The following is an 18446-nucleotide window of genomic DNA, read 5'->3' as shown; positions in this document are numbered from 1 at the left end:
AGGTTTTTTGTTTGCTTCCTTAAAGTATTTTGACAGATAGCAGCTAAAGTAAAAGCATATAAAACGACTGACTTTGTAGAAATGTGAGTTTGAGCCATATTAGGAGATAAAATATTCTTCACTTATAAATATTGTAGATGCAAGCTTTCAAGAGCAGGGACTATTAATCGGCATTTACTTAAATCAGCGCAAATCTGGAATAACCCCATTGAAATAGCAAGTTCAATAAAGAATAAATTTATAGCTGATTTACACATGGTGATTTCTCTGTAGGAATCTTTGCTCTTTAAATCTTTGTTGATTTTCCTTTCCACTCGTGTCAGTGGTTCTCATTCATACCCCTTCAAGGCATTTTGAAATATCAATAGCAGTTCTAACAGCTGACCCTGCAGAATGTCTTTTACCATGAGCAGATGCTTATGAAGAGTGGGAAAGGGAGGTTTCTTTTGCATTTATGGATTTTCTCTTTTACCTGCCTAAAATACCCATCACATTCATCACAGGATAAAAATTCCTTTTTCCTCAAAAAAGTATTAGAGTGCCTTGAGCTTTATCTAGTATTTGATGCAAAGGCTCACTGTTCATGTGCAGTTCTTACTTCACTGCTCTTCAGCTGATGACTGAATCCTGAGAATATTTACGTTAGGTTCACCTGGCTGATGATGGGAAAGAGCGCTGAAATGTCTGAGACAGCTGTTGCCATTTTTCCCCCTTTACTGGTTTTGCATTATTAAAGGAGAGAAAAATGTAAAGGAGAAAGCTGGCTTTGAGATTAATTTTGCGATTTCTTTCTCTCAGAATACCTAATTGCATTATATTCCAGGACTAAGCGTAGTGCCAAAACACCACGATCATTTGTACTACAAAAGACACACTTTATTTTGGATTGCTGCTACTTTCATCTTCAACTTTGCTGAAAGAGAGGTTTCATCTATGTAACATCAATCCAAGAAGCTTGTCAGATGATGTCTAGATTTGATTTTATGGTCTCTGGGGCCCTCTATATTATATATTTTTGACATATGAAAATGTGCAGTTGTGTGGATGTGTGACACCTATGAATTTTAAATTGTTTTTCTGGAAATCTGTTTGCAAAAATTTGATCATGCGTTATGGAGTTTATATATACAACAACTTTTTTTTTTAAACAAATTCTCCTTTAATATCAAGATTACAAAAACTGATATTGTGGTTTTGGTGTGGTGTTTTTTTTTGTTTGTTTGTTTGGTTGTTTTTTTTCCGTCCTCTGTACTCCAGTAAAGATAATGTTATTTTGAGTAATTTTATTAAGGTTTAAAAACCATTAGAGAAACATTTTACCTGTAAGTGAGGGATGAAGCATGTGTGATACGTTACCTAGAGTGGAAGGCTTCCCTGCTCTGCCCATGTGTCATCACTGGCGTGAGCCATGGGTCAGCTCTGACACACGTGTCTGTGCTGGGGGCAGCCTGAGGTGCCTGGCGTGCTGCTGATCTGTGGGGCTAGGCTGGGCTTTGGAAGCCCTGGACTAAGGGAGTGCCCCTTGGGAGAGCAGTGAACTTAACTGTGTGGTACCTGAAGAGCAAGAGGGTGGAAGGAAAAGAAGACAAAATGAAAATGTCCACTATAGAAAGGGAAAAAAGTGGAATAAATCTAGATTTTTATCTCCACACACCATTTCCACAAGTACTAATTTGATCACAGCTCTGATTCTTCTTGTGTCACTATCAATACTTACACAGCTCAGCCTCTGTTACTGTAATCAGACTGATATAAAGGAGTTTACACAGTTTTAGTGAGGGTTGTTTCTTTTCCTCTTATACCCTTTCAGTAATACTTTTGTGTTATTTTGGAATGTCTTTGTCTTAAAAAGTGAATGCCTTTTTACACTATACTGTTTTTGCCACCTTTTGCTGTTGATGATATCCAAACTAAGAATTGCCTGGTATGTGAATGAAAGACATGGAATTGAGCAATCCTAACTATGAACTATGATGGTGGGCTTTCCTGGTATCTAAATGATATAAGAAATCAGTGGAACTACTCTGGAAAATTAATAAATAGAAATTCTATGGTTTTATGTCTGTGTGGAATTTTTTATGCATTTTTTATGCATGTGGGAGTTAGGAAACAAAATCCGCTTCGTCTCCATATGGATTTACTCTTCAACTTAAGTCACTACTGGTATCCAAAAGAGAAAGAAAAAAAGGAGGAATATAGTTAGAGTTTTGTTTGGAAATCCTGAAATCCCTACTATATATATATATATATTTATCTTTGGGACAGTATGTCAATTTCTACTTCAGCAGTGGTACCTGACTGTTGATACTGTCACTGTTAAACAGTGGATTTAGAGCAAGGTGCTCTGCTCTCAGGGCAAGCTGGATTCGTTCAGACACCAGCCTCTTCCAAGAAGTTCTCTCTAGAGCTGATGGGATACAGGAGAAAGGACAGCTTCTCCTGTGGTTCTAGAGCACGAGGGTGGACAAGGAAGGAGCTTCTCAAGTGGCATGGAAGAGGACAGAGATAATATGAAGTTTCAAGCAGAAAAAAAATAATTTAGTCCAATGAGTTTAAAATAAAACCGTCCTCTCTCTCAGGGTCAGTACAGAACTTTTTATTGTCAGGGTATCACATACCTATTTTCAAGTGGTAACACTGAGATACTCTGGAGGGCAGACATCTGGATCCGATGATATATGCTGTAGTCTTTGTGATATTTTTATAAGAACTGGGAGTTTCTTTGCTCAGTTTTCACATATCTATAACTTGATGGAATAGATAAGCAAGCTGGTTGACCTCTGATGGAAAAGGAGATTTTATCTTGCTATAGGCTTCAATTTTATATTCTGCAATTTCACAGTAATTATGTAAAATAGTTCTCATGGGTGCCATTGATCAAAGGAGTTAATTCAGTTCAATAGCACATCCCCTGAAATTGAGAAAAATAAAAATTGGAAATGTACTAGGGAAAATAAATTAACAATTTGCTTTATAATGCTGTCTAGTTTGCTTTGAAGCAGATTGCTTGCAGTTGGAAGGTTAATATTGACTGTGCTTGTATGTTGTTTTTTTTTGGCAGGTAACCCTGGACTGGCAGGTTATTACAGGACGTTTATACAGGCCTTATATTGTGGACTAAATCAACAGTATCCCGTTTGGGTTGTGAGCCATGCCGGACATTGTAAGCCTCCTAGTGGTATGGAAATGATAGAAGGTACAATACTGTAACTTGTACATACAAATATTTGTACCCCCCTGATTTCAGTAGCAGAAGTTGTGCCTATTAAAAACAGCATGACATGATTTTTAAATGTCGCCATTATATTTCCATAGAACAGTTGTATGACAAGAGAAGTTACTGAGAAGAGTATTTATGGGTAAATTAGATTTGCCAGTCAAATAAGTGCTATTAGGAGAATAAGAGAGTTTGCTGATGGCAGTCTTTAGAGACAAGTTACAGAGAAGGAGGTCTAGGATGTGCTTGTGCTGAGAAAAGTAGATTAGAAAAGTACATTTTTTTAATGTCCAATTCAGAGATTGAGTAGTTTATGAAAGAATTATCTCTGAATTTAAAAATAGTTGTACTAAATAAATGAATTCCCAGGGGGCAAGTAAATCTTTCTGGGACTGGGGTATGGGGTGTTTGCAGGAGAGAGGTTGCTTGTGTATCTGTTCTTCGACGTGCAACAAAGTCTTTTGACATGCAAATCATCAGCAAGACATGGTAGCCAACTAAAGTGGATATTGTTAATGTACAGTATTGTACATTATGGCAGTAGCCAATACTGATGCAGTGATGTAACAGTAAATAAGTATGATTCCTTAGGACCGAAAGGTTTAGCAATGTGAAGCAGCCTGAAAATTTTGAAGAATAAACTGTTTTAGCTGTTCAGTATAACTTTCCCTCATTAACCTTTGCAACCCAGCTTTTAAACCTCTGCAGTGGTTTATTTAATTTTGAGTCTGAAACTGAAACATAAAACCTGTATTTCTTTTGTAAAATTCTTGCCAGTCATTGTGTTGGATCATCAAACTGCCAAATACTAGCACTTTCTCCAGATAGGTGAGAAATCCCTAGATATGTAATTCCTGATACAATGTTAACCATGGGATACAGCTAGAGGTCTGGCATCTGTATGGAGCTGAGCTTATTGCAGAGAACATTTGTAGGTCTCATAACCTGCCCTGGGATCATGTCTGCAAGTGTGTAGTTAGCAAAAAGAGCTTTTGATGGTGAGAGATGTGTTTGGTGGCTTGAGATGGCTGAGCTAGGTGAAATGGAGAGGTTTGCAGATGGAGCCAGCAGGGATGTCGTACAACTCTCCCACTTCCACTGTGACAGTCCTTGTGCTGCTAAAGAGAGTGCAAATCTGGGGGATGGAGAGCATCCAGTAGCAAAAAGGGAGCTGATACCTGAGGTGAATCCAAACCTCCAACTGACTTCACTGTGTCCCTTTGCCCTGACAATGCTTCTGTGAGAGAGAGGATTTTCAAGAACGTGGTACCTTGTTACGGTGGACAGGTCAGAAGTGAAGTACCGTAAGGACTGTTGTTGTGTCCAGTTTTATTCAATATATTTACCCAGGACCTGCAGAATGAGAGTAAACAGTGAAACTTCTCCATTTGTGGATGGCACTTAATAGCATTTCATTTTGTGGGAGGATCCTACATGTCAGAAAACTACAGAAGCATCTTAGAAAATGTAATTAGTGGGCAAAAAAATGGCAGATGAATGTCAGGGTAGATAAATATGAGTTAATGCATCTGACAAAAAAGATCTTCTTTAACTGTGCCCGAGTGATCCTGAACTTGGAATTAATTTATTTAACTCAGTAAAAATTCTGGCATTGTCACTGACAGTTCTCTAATATTATCTCTCATTTCACAGCGGCAGACAAAATTTCGGTCAGCAAAACATTGGATATAACCACTGTTACAGACAAGGCAGGAGGCATTGTTTTATTACTGTATAAAACCATAGTGGACCTGCATCTTGAATGTTAGAGTGCAGTTCTGGTGGGTATCTCAAGGACAACATTTCAAGAGTGAAGTTGGTGATTGTATGAAGAAAGGCAACTAAAACAGGGAAGAAGCAGCTTCTTGTTATGAGAGATTAAATGGCTCATTGGTTTGGGGATCAGAATACTTTTCAGAAGCGTGACTGAGGTTTCCAAAATCATGACAGTAAATAAGGTAAATGCAGAATAAAATATACCAGATTCAGTAGTGGAACTAATTGTCACTTAATGGTAGTGGCTGGTTTAAAACAAATAAAAGAAAGTATTTATTTATGCAACAGGTAAAAAATTTGGGGAAATAGCCGCCAAAGCACTATAGTGTGGGCATATTATATTAGCAGACTTAAAGTGATGAAACAAACTAATGGACAGCTGGTCCATAAACAGCTGCTGAAACAGCCAGGTCCTTTGTTGTGCAGGTGCGCTGCCATCCCTGTCTGGGGCACCGACCTTCTCCACACGGCTCTGCTGCGCCTGGTCCCCGTGCCAGCTTGTGGCAGGGTTGTGAGCCTGAGAGAATCACTGCAAGGGGAAAGGATGCAGAAAGTGGCCAGGTTTGGTTTCTTGCACTGAATAACATCTACTCTTGCCGCTCCTGCGCTTGCGGGACTCGCTTGCCTGACCTGTTGAGGTGTTTTGTATGTTCTCAGTATCACGTGCCAGGATCTGTACTTACTGGTGTACTTACTGTAGCACTGTGGAGCTAAGAAAAACATAAAAAGTCACTGATGGATAGTTTAAAAAATAATGAATATACATTTATGAGATTGGTTTCATATTTATTTTTTTATAAGCACAGGATCAGGTAGCTCACATTCTGTTGTTAGTATACATTTAGACAGTATTCCAGAATATTCCATAGGGAGCCTTTTTCAAGCTAGTCATCTAAGGGAATGCTGAAAAGTTTAGTGACCTTTGGAAGTAATGATGGTACTACAGTTGCTATGGGTAATAGCTGTGCTTTGCAATAGCACTGACTGTAACAAAAGAAATGTGGTTCATTTCATACAAACTCAAGGGAAGGCACAGAATGGCTAGAAGGCCTTGTATTTTGCCATTTTATGACAATGTGGGTTGCCCGCAGTGAGAGATTTGGGATAATTCTCTGTCATCCTTATGACACAAAAGAAATATAAACAACTTTTGAATATTAGAAGCTAATTCCCTGTCTTTTACTTTTTTATTGCCAACAATGTAGTTTTCATGAATTGACTATAAGGTGTGATAAAACCCACTAAATTAAATTTGAGCCACTTTGCAATTTCCCAGGTGACTGACTGAAAGGAATAAGGCGTCACGGACTCATTGCTCATGTTCTGCTCCTGCATCCCACAGGAGTTCTTAAGTGACATTTTGTGGCATTATAGCAAAAAAACCCAGAGCCCCAAGGACCAGCAGAAGCACATACATAGGGACAGATAATTCTGTTCTCTGCAGCTCTTTGTTGCCTTCTAGGTTCTGAATTTCTCAAAGTTCCTGTAACAAGGACCACTATATAGGATTGTGGAAACCACATCAGTTATTAAGGTGCTGCATAAAACCAGAAGGGGGTATTTTGGCAAAGAACTGGTCATGAAACTGTTACTGTAAAAATTCCATGTATTCCTTCATGCTTCTGATGGGCATTTCATAATGCTTCGTTTAAAATAGTCTCATGCAACTCCTCTGAGGAAATATTTTTTGCTAAGAAGGATGAGGGCACCAATTGGCAAAGACAACATTTCAATCTCTGCCACCATTGATTTTTGATTTTTTTCACAGTGGAATCTAGCAAATAAAAAATGAAAAAAAAGGGGGAGAGAGGAAGCTACTAGGAGGGAAGAATTCAGAACAGTGGTCTACAAATATTTTTGATCATGCACTACTATCAGGAAGAAATTTCTATCAATAACAAATTTTTTGAGCATGCATCCCCAATATATCTTGCTTTTTTTTTTTTAATAAAAATGATATACATGTACTACTACATTTCTAATGTTTTCTTCATGCACCCCACTTAGGAGATCACTAATTTAGAGTGTTCAAGCATTTAAATAGTACACTTAATGTAGAAATGATGCTGCTTGTAAAGTATTAAAGGGTTTAAAATTAAGCAAACTGTGTTGGAATAATATGCCTAGCTATATTTAGAGCAAGTAGATTTTGAAAGTCTCAGACAAAAGCGAGTTTTCCAACAGCAGCCATCAATCACAGAGTACTTCCTAATTTACTGGAGACATGTCACACAGCTATTTGAAAACCGAACAAAGCTACACCCTTCATTTTTACTTCTGTATGATAGTCTTTTATTCAGAGAGCTCTTTCAAGCTATTCTCCACAGAGGCACACAGCATTAATTGAACATTTCATTGCTGTAGTTCTCCTAGCAATCAATCCACTGTGCAAAAAGATTTAAAACTTACTTTTATTCAGTGAATGCAATGAAATAGTTATGTCTCAAATTTCAACTTCCTTATCCTCCTCAGCTTTTAATAAAGCAGTTTTTTGAACACTGCTGTGACTGTAAAACAAGCCAACATCAATCCTTAGGTGTAGGCGAAATAACAAAAAGGAGAGTAGTTTTCTAGTCCTCATTTTGTTTAAAACTGGCATAATCTGTATGTGCTTTATCGATGTTCATATAATCTTTAAAGTGTTGCTTTTTTTCTTTTCAGTGCCTGATATTGAGTCTTTGACTCATAGCTTTTCTAATGATTAAGCTGTTCGTTCCTCTTGAACAGATGCTACCTAGGAACAGGTTCTTTTACAATACCAAAACCCCTACCTACTTTGATTGTTTACCATGCAAAATATTTTATGATTGTATTGTAAATCTTTTTAAGGTGCAAGCATTTGCCTGTCATTTGGTTAATTCCTACCTTGTAAAGACATGTTCATAAGAAAGGGAAAATATATACACATAGATCATAATTAAGATATGGAAATTTTTTCCTTAAAATTAAAAACAATAGGCAGGTATACCCACAGTTGGGGTTTTTTTTAGGTAGTGGAGCTTCTTTTAATGTGTTACTCCATTGAAGAATTTGCGTTACACTTCTGGGATTTATGATCTGATAAGATATTCTCCTATGTCTAACCAAGTAATTTATTAGATGTTATGAGGGTTTATTTAAAGTGCGAGTTATTTTTTCCTATATGAATGTGTTAGAAGAACGCTGTAGCTCATTGCCCTCACTGTCAAAACAGAGGCTACTGCCTGAATGGTAGTATCTGTAAATGAGTATTTCCTAGGGATTAAATGGATGGTCTTTTGACTTAGTTGCAAGACTAAAGGCAGGTCAAGTTTTCGCAGTATATAGCCACCACTGAATGTTTCATTTTATAGGTAGTGAAAGCAAAAGAAAATAAATTGTGTTGCATTGCTCTCTTTTAAACATCTGATTTCCCTTTAAAGGGAACATAAAACAGTTTCAGGAAGGAATGAAAAAGTACTTTGGTGCCTTTTGAAGAAATTAAGTTGTTAAACAATGTTACTCTGAAATACTTAGTAAACTTCCTGGTTAAAAAAAACAAAGGGTAAAACTGAAAAATAAAATTAAGTTAAAAAGTATTCCATATTTATTCACACTCAAATGATTATGTCAAAATGACAGTATAGCTGCTCAGCTTGTGGGGGTGGGCATTATAATACATTATAAATTGTGGAGACCGAAGATCTGTACTTTATATTACGAAATCCAGTTGAGCAGAAATGCTTGAGTACTGCAGAAGGACTAAAGATCCAGGTTTAGGAGTAACTCCTGATGGTAGTGTATGGTAGCCAGCTGGAAGTTTTTCAACAGCCTTTCAACTTCTTTTGATAGGAAACAGACTGCTAGTTAAAACTAACACATATCAATGAACAAATCCTGAAATTTTATAGACTTTGCTAATTCATTTACTGTGTTATGAATATCACACTTTAAAATAAGGACTAAAAGACTCAGTCCTGCCCGAAATGACTTTTAAAGCTGCGGAAAATAGGAGGTTAGATAGGAAACCCTTGACATTCAGCCCTTCTAACACATCCCTCACCCCCCTTTTTTAGCACCCTGGTTGGCTCTTGCCAATAAAGGCTGTATAGACAGTAGGTGTACGTACATAGCCATGTCTTAAAGTGGTCTAATTCTTTGGACATATGCCATGGTTTGATAAGAAATAAGAAATAGAATGTCTCAGACAGAAATAAGAATAGAAGAGCACAGGTTTGGTTTTGTTTGTCCTTATGAGCATCAAGATACTCTCCTTTGTAACGAAGTAAGATTGAGAAGTAAAGAATGAAATCAGAATTGAATGATTTATTGATTTGGGGTAATGTTCTATGTATGCCAAATGCTATAGAAATACGGAATAGTGTGATTCACATCTTAATTAAAGAGACGCATTGATGCATTCAAATATCATATACCTAATAAATGGCTAGTCATCAGTCATGTCTTAATGATACAATATTTGGTCATATGATAAATCATATTAAAGATAAATCTCTAGAACTTTCTAAACCATACAGATGAGTATTCAGCTATACACAATCATAATACAAATACTTTTTACTGGTTTGGAACAGACTATCTACTGAATTTTCAGTTGTGTGTTTTCTGAGTCAGTGTTAGATAGCTTCTGAATTACAGAGAAGTTTGAGTGATATTCTTAATAGCCAAGTTACAAGATAAAATTCTAGCTTGATCTTTTATGTCCCATAGACTGTAGAAGATAGTAGTGTATCCTTAATATCTGTAAAACTATCCTTAGTTCATTTTCCATTGTAAAAAGAGGTAGGTAAGGATTGATTTATAGTCCATCAAAAGAGTTGTGTTTATTGCTTTGTCTTTATGCAGAGAGTAGGACCTTCAGACCATTTTGAAACTGAATTATATCCTTAAGAATCAATATGTGAAAAAACAGTGAAGTGGCGGAAAGATAATTAATTATCTGTGAAGACTCATTATGTGATCTCAAATGTTAATGTACCATCAGTGTGAAGTTTTGAAGTGAAATTAATTTTTGTGGGGAAAAAAAAAAAATCTAGTGTTACAGGAAAATTTGGAAGCCGTGTGCAGCTTGAATTTATTTGGTATATTGCTTCTTAGCTGTTGTTACAATTCATCTGAATGGAGTTTGCTTTTCCAGCCCTCTGACTTCTAATGAAACTACAGATTTGACTATGCATGAGATTCTGCCTCGAGCTAAAGTGATATAAATCTACCAAAAATTTGACTGAAATCACAGGGGTAAATCATCTCGATTGGTAGATAATTGTCCACCAAATGACAGATATAAGCATGGGCATGATTAGCAGATATGAGCCATAGGTTTCTACCATCATGATATGCTGTGCTGGCAGGAAAAAACCTAAAATAGTAGCCTCAGCAAGACAAGGAGCATGGTGTTCTATAATAAGAGGGTTGTGAGTTATTTAGGACATTGATTCCCAAACTGTGGTCTGTGGGCCACTGGTGGTTCCCAGTACACTTGCTTGTGGTCCAAGAAGAGCTGGCTGATCAGATGGAGTTGGCTCCCTCGCCGGTTTCCACTTGCTAAGCAGAATTAATGGTAGCTAAGAATACTTTTCCAATAACACTTTTTTTGTGTAAGCATTTGCTGTGGTGGCCTTAGAGATTTTGTGCCACCATGAATGTGTGGTGATGGCGGGGAGTGGGATTGTGGTCAGTACTGCTGCAAACAGCAGGGGAGAGGATCATGAAAGTTAGGTGTTCCAAGAACTGGGCTCCTAAAAATAGGGACTCATCCTTACCTAGCAGCCTTTGTCCTTTTTTTTTGTGTATAACCCCAAAGGAGGGAAGTTACACAGACACAGGGAGTCAGTATGCATTTGGTAATTTTAGTTAGCTTGTGACTCTCAACTATTTTAAGTAGTATGGATGTTTTTAACGATTGCTGATATTGGAGAATACCTACACTGCTGAATCAGGTGAATCAGAGCTACTGGCAATCTGGTGAGTACAAAAACACCTCAGAAATAGTGTCTGTAGTGCTTAGAAGGTTTTGGCAAGTGAATCTACCTGGGCTTTAGCACTGTTCGGTTAGTAGTAATGGTAGGTATCTGGCCACATTGAGGTACACAGTGATAGCCATGTTTAAAAGGCAATTATGTCTTGTATTATACAAGTAGAGGGAGAAAAGCAGTTAGAAAGGCAGCTGAGCTGGCATCTCACATGCATTCTTTAAGCTTATGCATATACACGTTTCATTCACATTAATTTCCATTTCAACAATATTTTCTGCTTGCTAGGTATATAAATCAGAATATCCGAGTATCATTGAAAGATAGATTATCTTTAATATAAGTTCTTTTGAGTTTTATTCAGTTACGTTTAAATATTATAGACCCAGAGAACTCTAGTCATGTAGTCACATACGGACTCATATAAAATTCTGCTTAATTTTAATGCAGAATTATATGGCGAGATGTCTCACCATCCAATGGTATCACACTGTAGATACGTTAAAAAGAACCAAGTTGTAAGCATGCCATCCAAGTAGGATTAAGCTAGTTTCATAACTGTTTCATACCTAAATGTCATTTTTTTAACATGTATCTTGCTGCCCCTCCTGATACAGTAATTGCTGCTGCCCAGAAATTTTATTCCTTCCTTGCCTTGGAAAAGGCAGCTTAAGGAAGGGTGTGTGCATATGTAAAAGTTACTATGAGGCATTTAAATGTTGAGGTTTTTGTCTTTGCCTGGTAAGATCTGCATTTTACTGTATGGTTTTAGTGCTAGGTGTGTATTTTAAGGAAACAAATGATCATTTCATGTTATGAACCCACTGGAATGTTTTAAATCTAAATGTGTGAAAAGTAAGCAGCCCTAGGGATGCTGCAGTACTCCGTTTACTTCTTTCCTTTGACCCACATTCAGTTAATTATTCATAGAGGTCCCATAATCATGCCCATAATTATGCAAATAGATCCTCTGAGTGCAGTCTTGGCATTTGGCATTGACTTTATCAATTCTGCTTAATTTTAAGCATGTGTTTAAAAATCTTGTTCCATTCAAAATCAAAACTAAGAAAATAAAATTTTGCCATATGTGAAGTATTTCTAAGTTGCTCTGTTGTTTTCTGGCCAAGCAAAATGATAACAATTTTAACTGCTCATAGCATCATACTTTAACAGCAGTGTATTTATTTGTAACGATCACTTAAACATTATTAAGCTGATTCTGGTACCACTTAATGCATAGCTCTGTATTTCATTGACTTTGGTGGAGTAGTGACCAATTTTTATTGATGTTACTAAGAAGAGGACTTTGTCTTTACATTTCTTAGAGCTATATGAAAAATAGGTTTTCTATAGTTTCTATTTCTTTCAAGTTTTTCCACTGAGTCTGGCAACATAATGTCTGCAGGCATGAATATCTTTCTAATCCATTCTAGTATTTTAGTCAGCTAATTCCCCTGTTAAAAGAACCAGAATTTTTCATCCATATCTACAATAGGGGTAATATAATTTTATTTTTAAAGATGTGTTTTAAAGTAACAACTTCTGAAACCTGATTCAGTCTTTTGGATCCTTATCCAGAAAACAAGATGTTAAAAAAAAAAAAATTACATTCATACATTGGAGAGTATAATGTCTTTACTGCATTCCAGGAAACTTTGGATGTAGGTTTTGAGATTGTTTATGGATCATTTTCCGCCTTTCACCCCATGACATAGGTATGTTCTCCAGCTGATACCATCACTTCTAATTAGATGCAGATGGTTGTTAGTGGGGGGAAAAAAAAGTGTTCAAGAATGTGAACCCTATGAAAAGGTAACATTTATATCTTTTGGTGTCTTGACTTTAGAAGGCATGTCACAGTTCATTGAGATGAGCAGTGCTGTGATGTTTCAGGAGTGACTCATTTAAATGTTTACCATACTATTGCAGGAAAAGTAAACAATTAAAATAATTTAATAAAATATTGAGATGATTCAGATTATTTTCCCCTGGGAGCATGCTTAGGAGTCTTTTAATCCAAGTCACTTTGAAAGATATATTTGCATCTGGTAACAGAATGAAAACGAACTATCCCCATAACAGAGAATAATCCCTTCTGTCTGAAGGTCTGGCAAGTCTGGATTTGTTTTGATACTTGTATCAAAAGGTTTATTCACTTCATAGGTTAGCTGTAGGAAGAAAACTGATCAATATTGTTATTTTTGAATAAGAATTTGTACTTAAAGATATAGAACCTTGATTTAATTTTGATACTCACAAAGCTTGCATCAAATGGTGCAGGTCTTGATGGGATCAATCCAGTGTTTAATGGCAGTTTTATTTTTAGTTCACAGTGATCTGCAGTTGTAAGACTGAGGAACTGTCAGCAATGCACAACAAAATTCCAGATTCTAAAAATAATCAGGTTTGGAACATGGAGTCTTTCTCTTTCCTTTTGTTTTAGGAGTTTCCCTTTCTTTTAAGGAGCAATGTAAGCATTTCAGGGAAATGCAGGAAACTGTAAGGCAGACTATGCAGTAAGAAGTAACTGCAAATGGCTTCATTCCTAGATAATCAGCTTCATTAATTAATTACTCTTACCTCTAGTGTATCTACTTGAATCTCTCAGCGAGATCCGAGCAGGGGCTGTGTGCTTCAAGCAAATATAAAGGACAAAATCATACAGTGCTGTGGACTCAGGTTGAATGAGGGGTCTCATTGCTGCTTACTGGATGAAGGAGTTTTTCTTTTTTTCCTCCTTTTGTTACTGCATGGGACTATTCTTTTTCTTTAATCTAGACATAGTCTTATCTTTCTAAAGGTTGAATTTTAAGTTTTGTGCACTAATACATTTATTAAAATAATCTAATTTACTCCTCAGCTATCAAATTACTGGTGTGGTCAGGTGACTACTTAGTTGCCAGATTAATCCCCATTAGGTTAAATATTATTGCAGACTACTAAATTCTCTGGGATTGCCATTGTAGAGTCATTTTTTTTCAGAACAGGACTTGGTTTTGAACATATTACCACTGAGTCTTTGCTGTCAGAAACTCCACTGACTTCTGTACGAATGTTTACATGATTTGGAGGAAGAAGTTTTATACTGCAATCAATCATGAAGAGACCAATTTCAGCATATCTGAATGAACTTTAGTATATGTTAAACTCTACATGATCATATTTGGATCCGTTTATGTGTAGAGTGCAGGTCAAATTCAGTTGCTGTCTTTTTATATAAATTATACTGCAAAGCTGCAGGCAGTTTCAAAGAGTTTGTGATGAGCTACGGCTTCGATGTCTGCTGATCTAAATGAATGAGAAAATCGACCTTTGCCTGACTGTGACCCTCCTCATGCTGCTTGTGGGTCACAGGTGGAGGGGTTTGCTTTCTGTGTAGCACATCTCACCTGTGCAAAACAAAGACCAGAAAAATCCCTTACTCATCTCTAACGACAGATCAGCTTTATAGTGGTAGCACTTTACTCTGTATTTCAGCTATAAGGTAAAACTCCAAGAAAAATAAAGCCATCACAGTATCTTTGGCATGTTGCCATACTTGCTATGCTAGGCAGTTCAGCTAGGTGACTAAGAATGAAACCTTCAGCATTTTCTTCAGGAAGGTTAAAAAGGAAATGGCTATCTTGGTAATAGAGAATAAATCTGCCAATTAATGCTTAAATAGTGTAACAAAACGCTGGAGAAGAGAAGATATAGATCAGCAGTCAGTTTGACAAAAATGTGTTTCGTCCCCAAAGATATAAAATTTGTACGATACAGCACATGCAGATGGTTATTTAAAGCATCAGCAAATGATAAAGAAACCTGCTATAGTTAAAGAAAGTACAAGGTGAAATTCTATTTCCTCCCCTCAATTTTGCCAGTGACTTTAATAAATCCAGACTTTTATGTATGCTGTTTTGTCCGATTCTCTTTTGCCTTATGCTGTGCAAAGTGATGAAATGGAGAGCTCCTCAATCAAAATCGTGGCCTTTTCCAATGATGGCAGAAAGTGTAACTTAATGGAGAGTGTCAGACCAGAGAACTAGATTCTCCCAGCTGCTGGATTCACTCCATGTCCTGCCAACAGCAGCAGAGCCCCTGCTGCTCTCACATCCAGCCGGGGATCAGTGCCGGCAGTCGCTGAGCCACGGCTGGTTCCCTTTGCTGTCAGCTTGTGCTCCTTGTGCAAAGAGGGGCCCAAACAGAGACTTACAAAGCTTTTCGAGACAAGTGGCAATTAGAAGCATTGATTGAGCACTGTGAGGTAGCACTGCATTGCAAAATATTTTGCATACGTTTTGTGCTACGGCCCACAGCGCTGGTAGCACGGGGTCATGTTCTCTGCTGGAATAAACCGACATAGCTCTTCGCAGTCAGCAGTGTAGCACAAATTTACAGCACCAGGGAATCTAAATTAATAATTTTGAAAACTTCTTATAATCCATCATTTTTGAACGATACAGATGAGAGATGGAAAAATTTTATGTTTGCTTAAGTGGGTCATTTACTCTTAAAATAAAAAGGATGCTAGACAGTGTTGTTAAATAATTTGGATTGGTTTACTGCAGGTAATTATTCTAGATATGAAATTTAACATTTCCATGGACAAATGAAGCTAGAAACCTACACTTTCCTTTATAATTCTTTTAAAATAGTATCATCCAAGATGAATATACACAAGAGTAAGGAAAAAGGACTAAGTTATACTGAATGCTGTCCTAATGCCATTATAGTAGCTAGTGAAGTAGGAAATGCATTAGTGTTGCTCTAAAGATAGGTGTTATTTCAGTATTATTATAGAGAGTCATACTTATTTGAACATTTCAGTTTTGGTCTATATCACAGTTCTAAGTAAAATTTTGGGATAGATTTTCAAGAGAAATCAGGACTGGCCTAACAAATAAAAAGTTTTAGCTTGGATTCAGTAGAAGTGTTGAGCACTTCATAGAATGTCACCCATTGATCTGTCAAGTTGCTGTGAAGTACAAATTCTGTATCGTTACTTGTGCTGTTGTATAACTACCCCTCTAGGTATACTCTCAGCTGCTTGCTTTTTTCCCTTTCCCCCTCTTAACATTGTGGTTTGCTCCTTGTAATTTTCTCTTACTTTTAAAATAATTCTTTCTGTTCCCTGTATGTGGAATAGCATGGTTTGTCTTTCTTGGCCAGTTGTCTTACTTTGCTCCAAACTTCGGCTCTCACTTGTTTGCTCTCAGTCTTTCTTTCTCTGTTTGTATCTGTTTAAACTTCTCAAAGTTTTGAAGTGCTGTTTTCAATAGGTGTGACTGTTAGACTTGCCTACTGCGGCGCAACACCTCATTTATCTTACACAAACTGAGTCGATTCCTGTGAAATGATATTCATCCATTTTTGTTCCCTTCATCACTAATACAGTTGCCACTGTGCTTTCTCTACTTCCTATGATTTATCTACCCAGTCTTGGTGATACGCAGAACATCATTATTTTGTTTTTCTCCCGTTATTAAACTGTACAAATGCAAGTTGTTGTTAAAGTAAGCTGTTTACTGAAGTTGCTTTTAGTTGCTTCGTTCAGTGAGGAAGTTCTATGCCCCAGTTTCAAGACTGAATTTTCCCTGCGTTAAGTTGGAAGATGTTAGATCTGGCCAAATAGTCTTGATACTGATACACTTTTCAGTAAAGAATTACCTAAGGAACAATATATTTTGTGTTTGTTATTCCTAGAGAGACTCATACATCACATGCCTTGGGCTTATGGTGCAAGATAATTCAAATACCAGTGAAGCACATTTGCCCTTGCAAAACTGGATGATAGTATTTCAGATCATATGTGAAATGAATATTCGTAGGGGAAACACGCAAGGTAGACATTTGCAGGAGTACCACCTGCTAGTCAGGCAAAGCAAGGAAAATAGGCTCCATTGAGAGTCAAAGTGGATTTTGGGGAGCCTAGACTGATTTTTGCAACCTAACCTCTTCTGGTTTTTGTGGCAGTAAGCACAGCAAATCTGCAAGATTGTAAACTGCAAGATTTTCTCTATGTTGCTTGGACAGACATTATTGGTATAATGATCCCATCCAGAGGCTCAGACTGAATGTGTAGCCCTTTCAGGTAGAAGTGCACACCTAGGTGCACGCTTTTTCCTGAAGGTCTTGCTATTGACTTCATTTTCTCAACCAACAGATCTTCAAGTAGAATCACAGAATCATTTAGGTTGGAAAAGACTCTTAAGATCATTGAGTCCAACTTAACACTGCCAAGGCCACGACTAAACCATGACCCTAAATGCCACATCTACGTGTCTTAAATACCTCCAGGGATGGTGTCTGAACCACTTCCATGGACAGCCTGTTCCAATGCTTGACAACCCTTTCAGTGAATAAATTTTTCCTAATACCCAATCTAAACCTCTCCTGGTGCAGCTAGAGGCCATTTCCTCCTGTCCTATGACTTGTTACTTGGGAGAAGAGACTGACACCCACCTCATTACGTTCTTTCAGCCAGTTGTAGAGTACATGAGCTCTGCTTCCTCTCATTGTTTATGAAGACTCTGCCAATGCAAAGCTACTTCATTGCCTTCTTCATAGTCCCTCTTTTAATCATATTTTTTCCTGCAGTGACAAAGAGATTTGCACCTGGTATGGGAGGGCTGAGCCCGCCTGTGCTTGCTTGTCTTTGCTGTTACTCTGGAAAATTACTCTGAAATGCCCAGACCTATCAGCAGCCCAGGAAGAGTAAAGTTTTCAGGGGTTCCCACTACACTGGTGTTACTGGTTTTGTTTAGTACCTGCTTGCTTGTATGTAGTCCTAACTATTTCAGGCTATGTTCAGTGATTCTTTCTTAATAATCTGTGGTAGAACTGACTCATTTTGACATTGCTGGAAGAGAGGAGAATTACTGGAAGATCTTGAAGGGCTGCCGTACTGAAATACTGAAATTATTTGTTATTTTGCAAGTGTAGACATACGCACCTAAACAGGAAATTACTTTGAAACTGTCAAAAGAACAGGTAAAGCCTAGATAAAAGCCTAATTTCTGGTGGAGTAAGGACGTACTGTTGTTTTCTTCTGTTTTGTAGTTACTTGTCTTGTGGAAGGTATTCTGCAAAGTAAGATGGTATGCTGAGTGGGATACCTGGTGCATTAGAATGACCTTACTCAGGTTTTACAACCAACTCAACTATAGCTGCTACAGGTCTTTTTCTTCAAAATCATTAGGTCTGCTGAAAAGCAGTCCTTATTAGTCCAAGTGTGCTGCCATCAAAGGTGCAGTCTAGAAGTGACAAAAGTAGGAGACTAAAAGAGTCTCAGTAAGTTTTATACTTGGTCCTGTACTTTTTACATAGTAGTCAGCCTCAGCAAGGAAGTCCCTTCCATTTTTGTTTGTGTGGGCAAGTGAAGAAAGGAAGTCACAGAGCCTTTCACCTGGCTTCAGCATGTCCAGAAAACCAGAAACATAACATGAACAATCATCTTCCCATAGGATCTGACCTCTTTGCTTTTGCTCCTTGAGATCACTTATGATGGAAATTTAGGTCTC

General features: G+C 37.4%; 1 protein-coding gene across 3 annotated transcripts in view; it reads left to right on the top strand.

The window, feature by feature from the left end:
- Positions 1-18446, top strand: part of LDAH (lipid droplet associated hydrolase) — a 126666-nt gene that overhangs the window by 31188 nt on the left and 77032 nt on the right. For 2 of the 3 annotated variants that reach the window (XM_042803442.1, XM_033004535.2), the window contains exon 3: positions 3062-3196. The exons of the other annotated variant lie outside the window; for it this stretch is intronic. In XM_042803442.1, the coding sequence (XP_042659376.1) occupies positions 3062-3196 (135 nt within the window). The remainder of the gene's footprint in view (positions 1-3061; positions 3197-18446) is intronic. 3 annotated transcript variants of the gene reach the window in all.

Source organism: Tyto alba, unplaced genomic scaffold, assembly GCF_018691265.1.
Source record: "Tyto alba isolate M040663 unplaced genomic scaffold, T.alba_DEE_v4.0 Super-Scaffold_40, whole genome shotgun sequence".
In the NCBI taxonomy this organism is placed as follows: domain Eukaryota; kingdom Metazoa; phylum Chordata; class Aves; order Strigiformes; family Tytonidae; genus Tyto; species Tyto alba.
The sequence above is the reverse complement of the archived record's forward strand: the minus strand, read 5'-3'. Positions and strand labels throughout refer to the sequence as shown.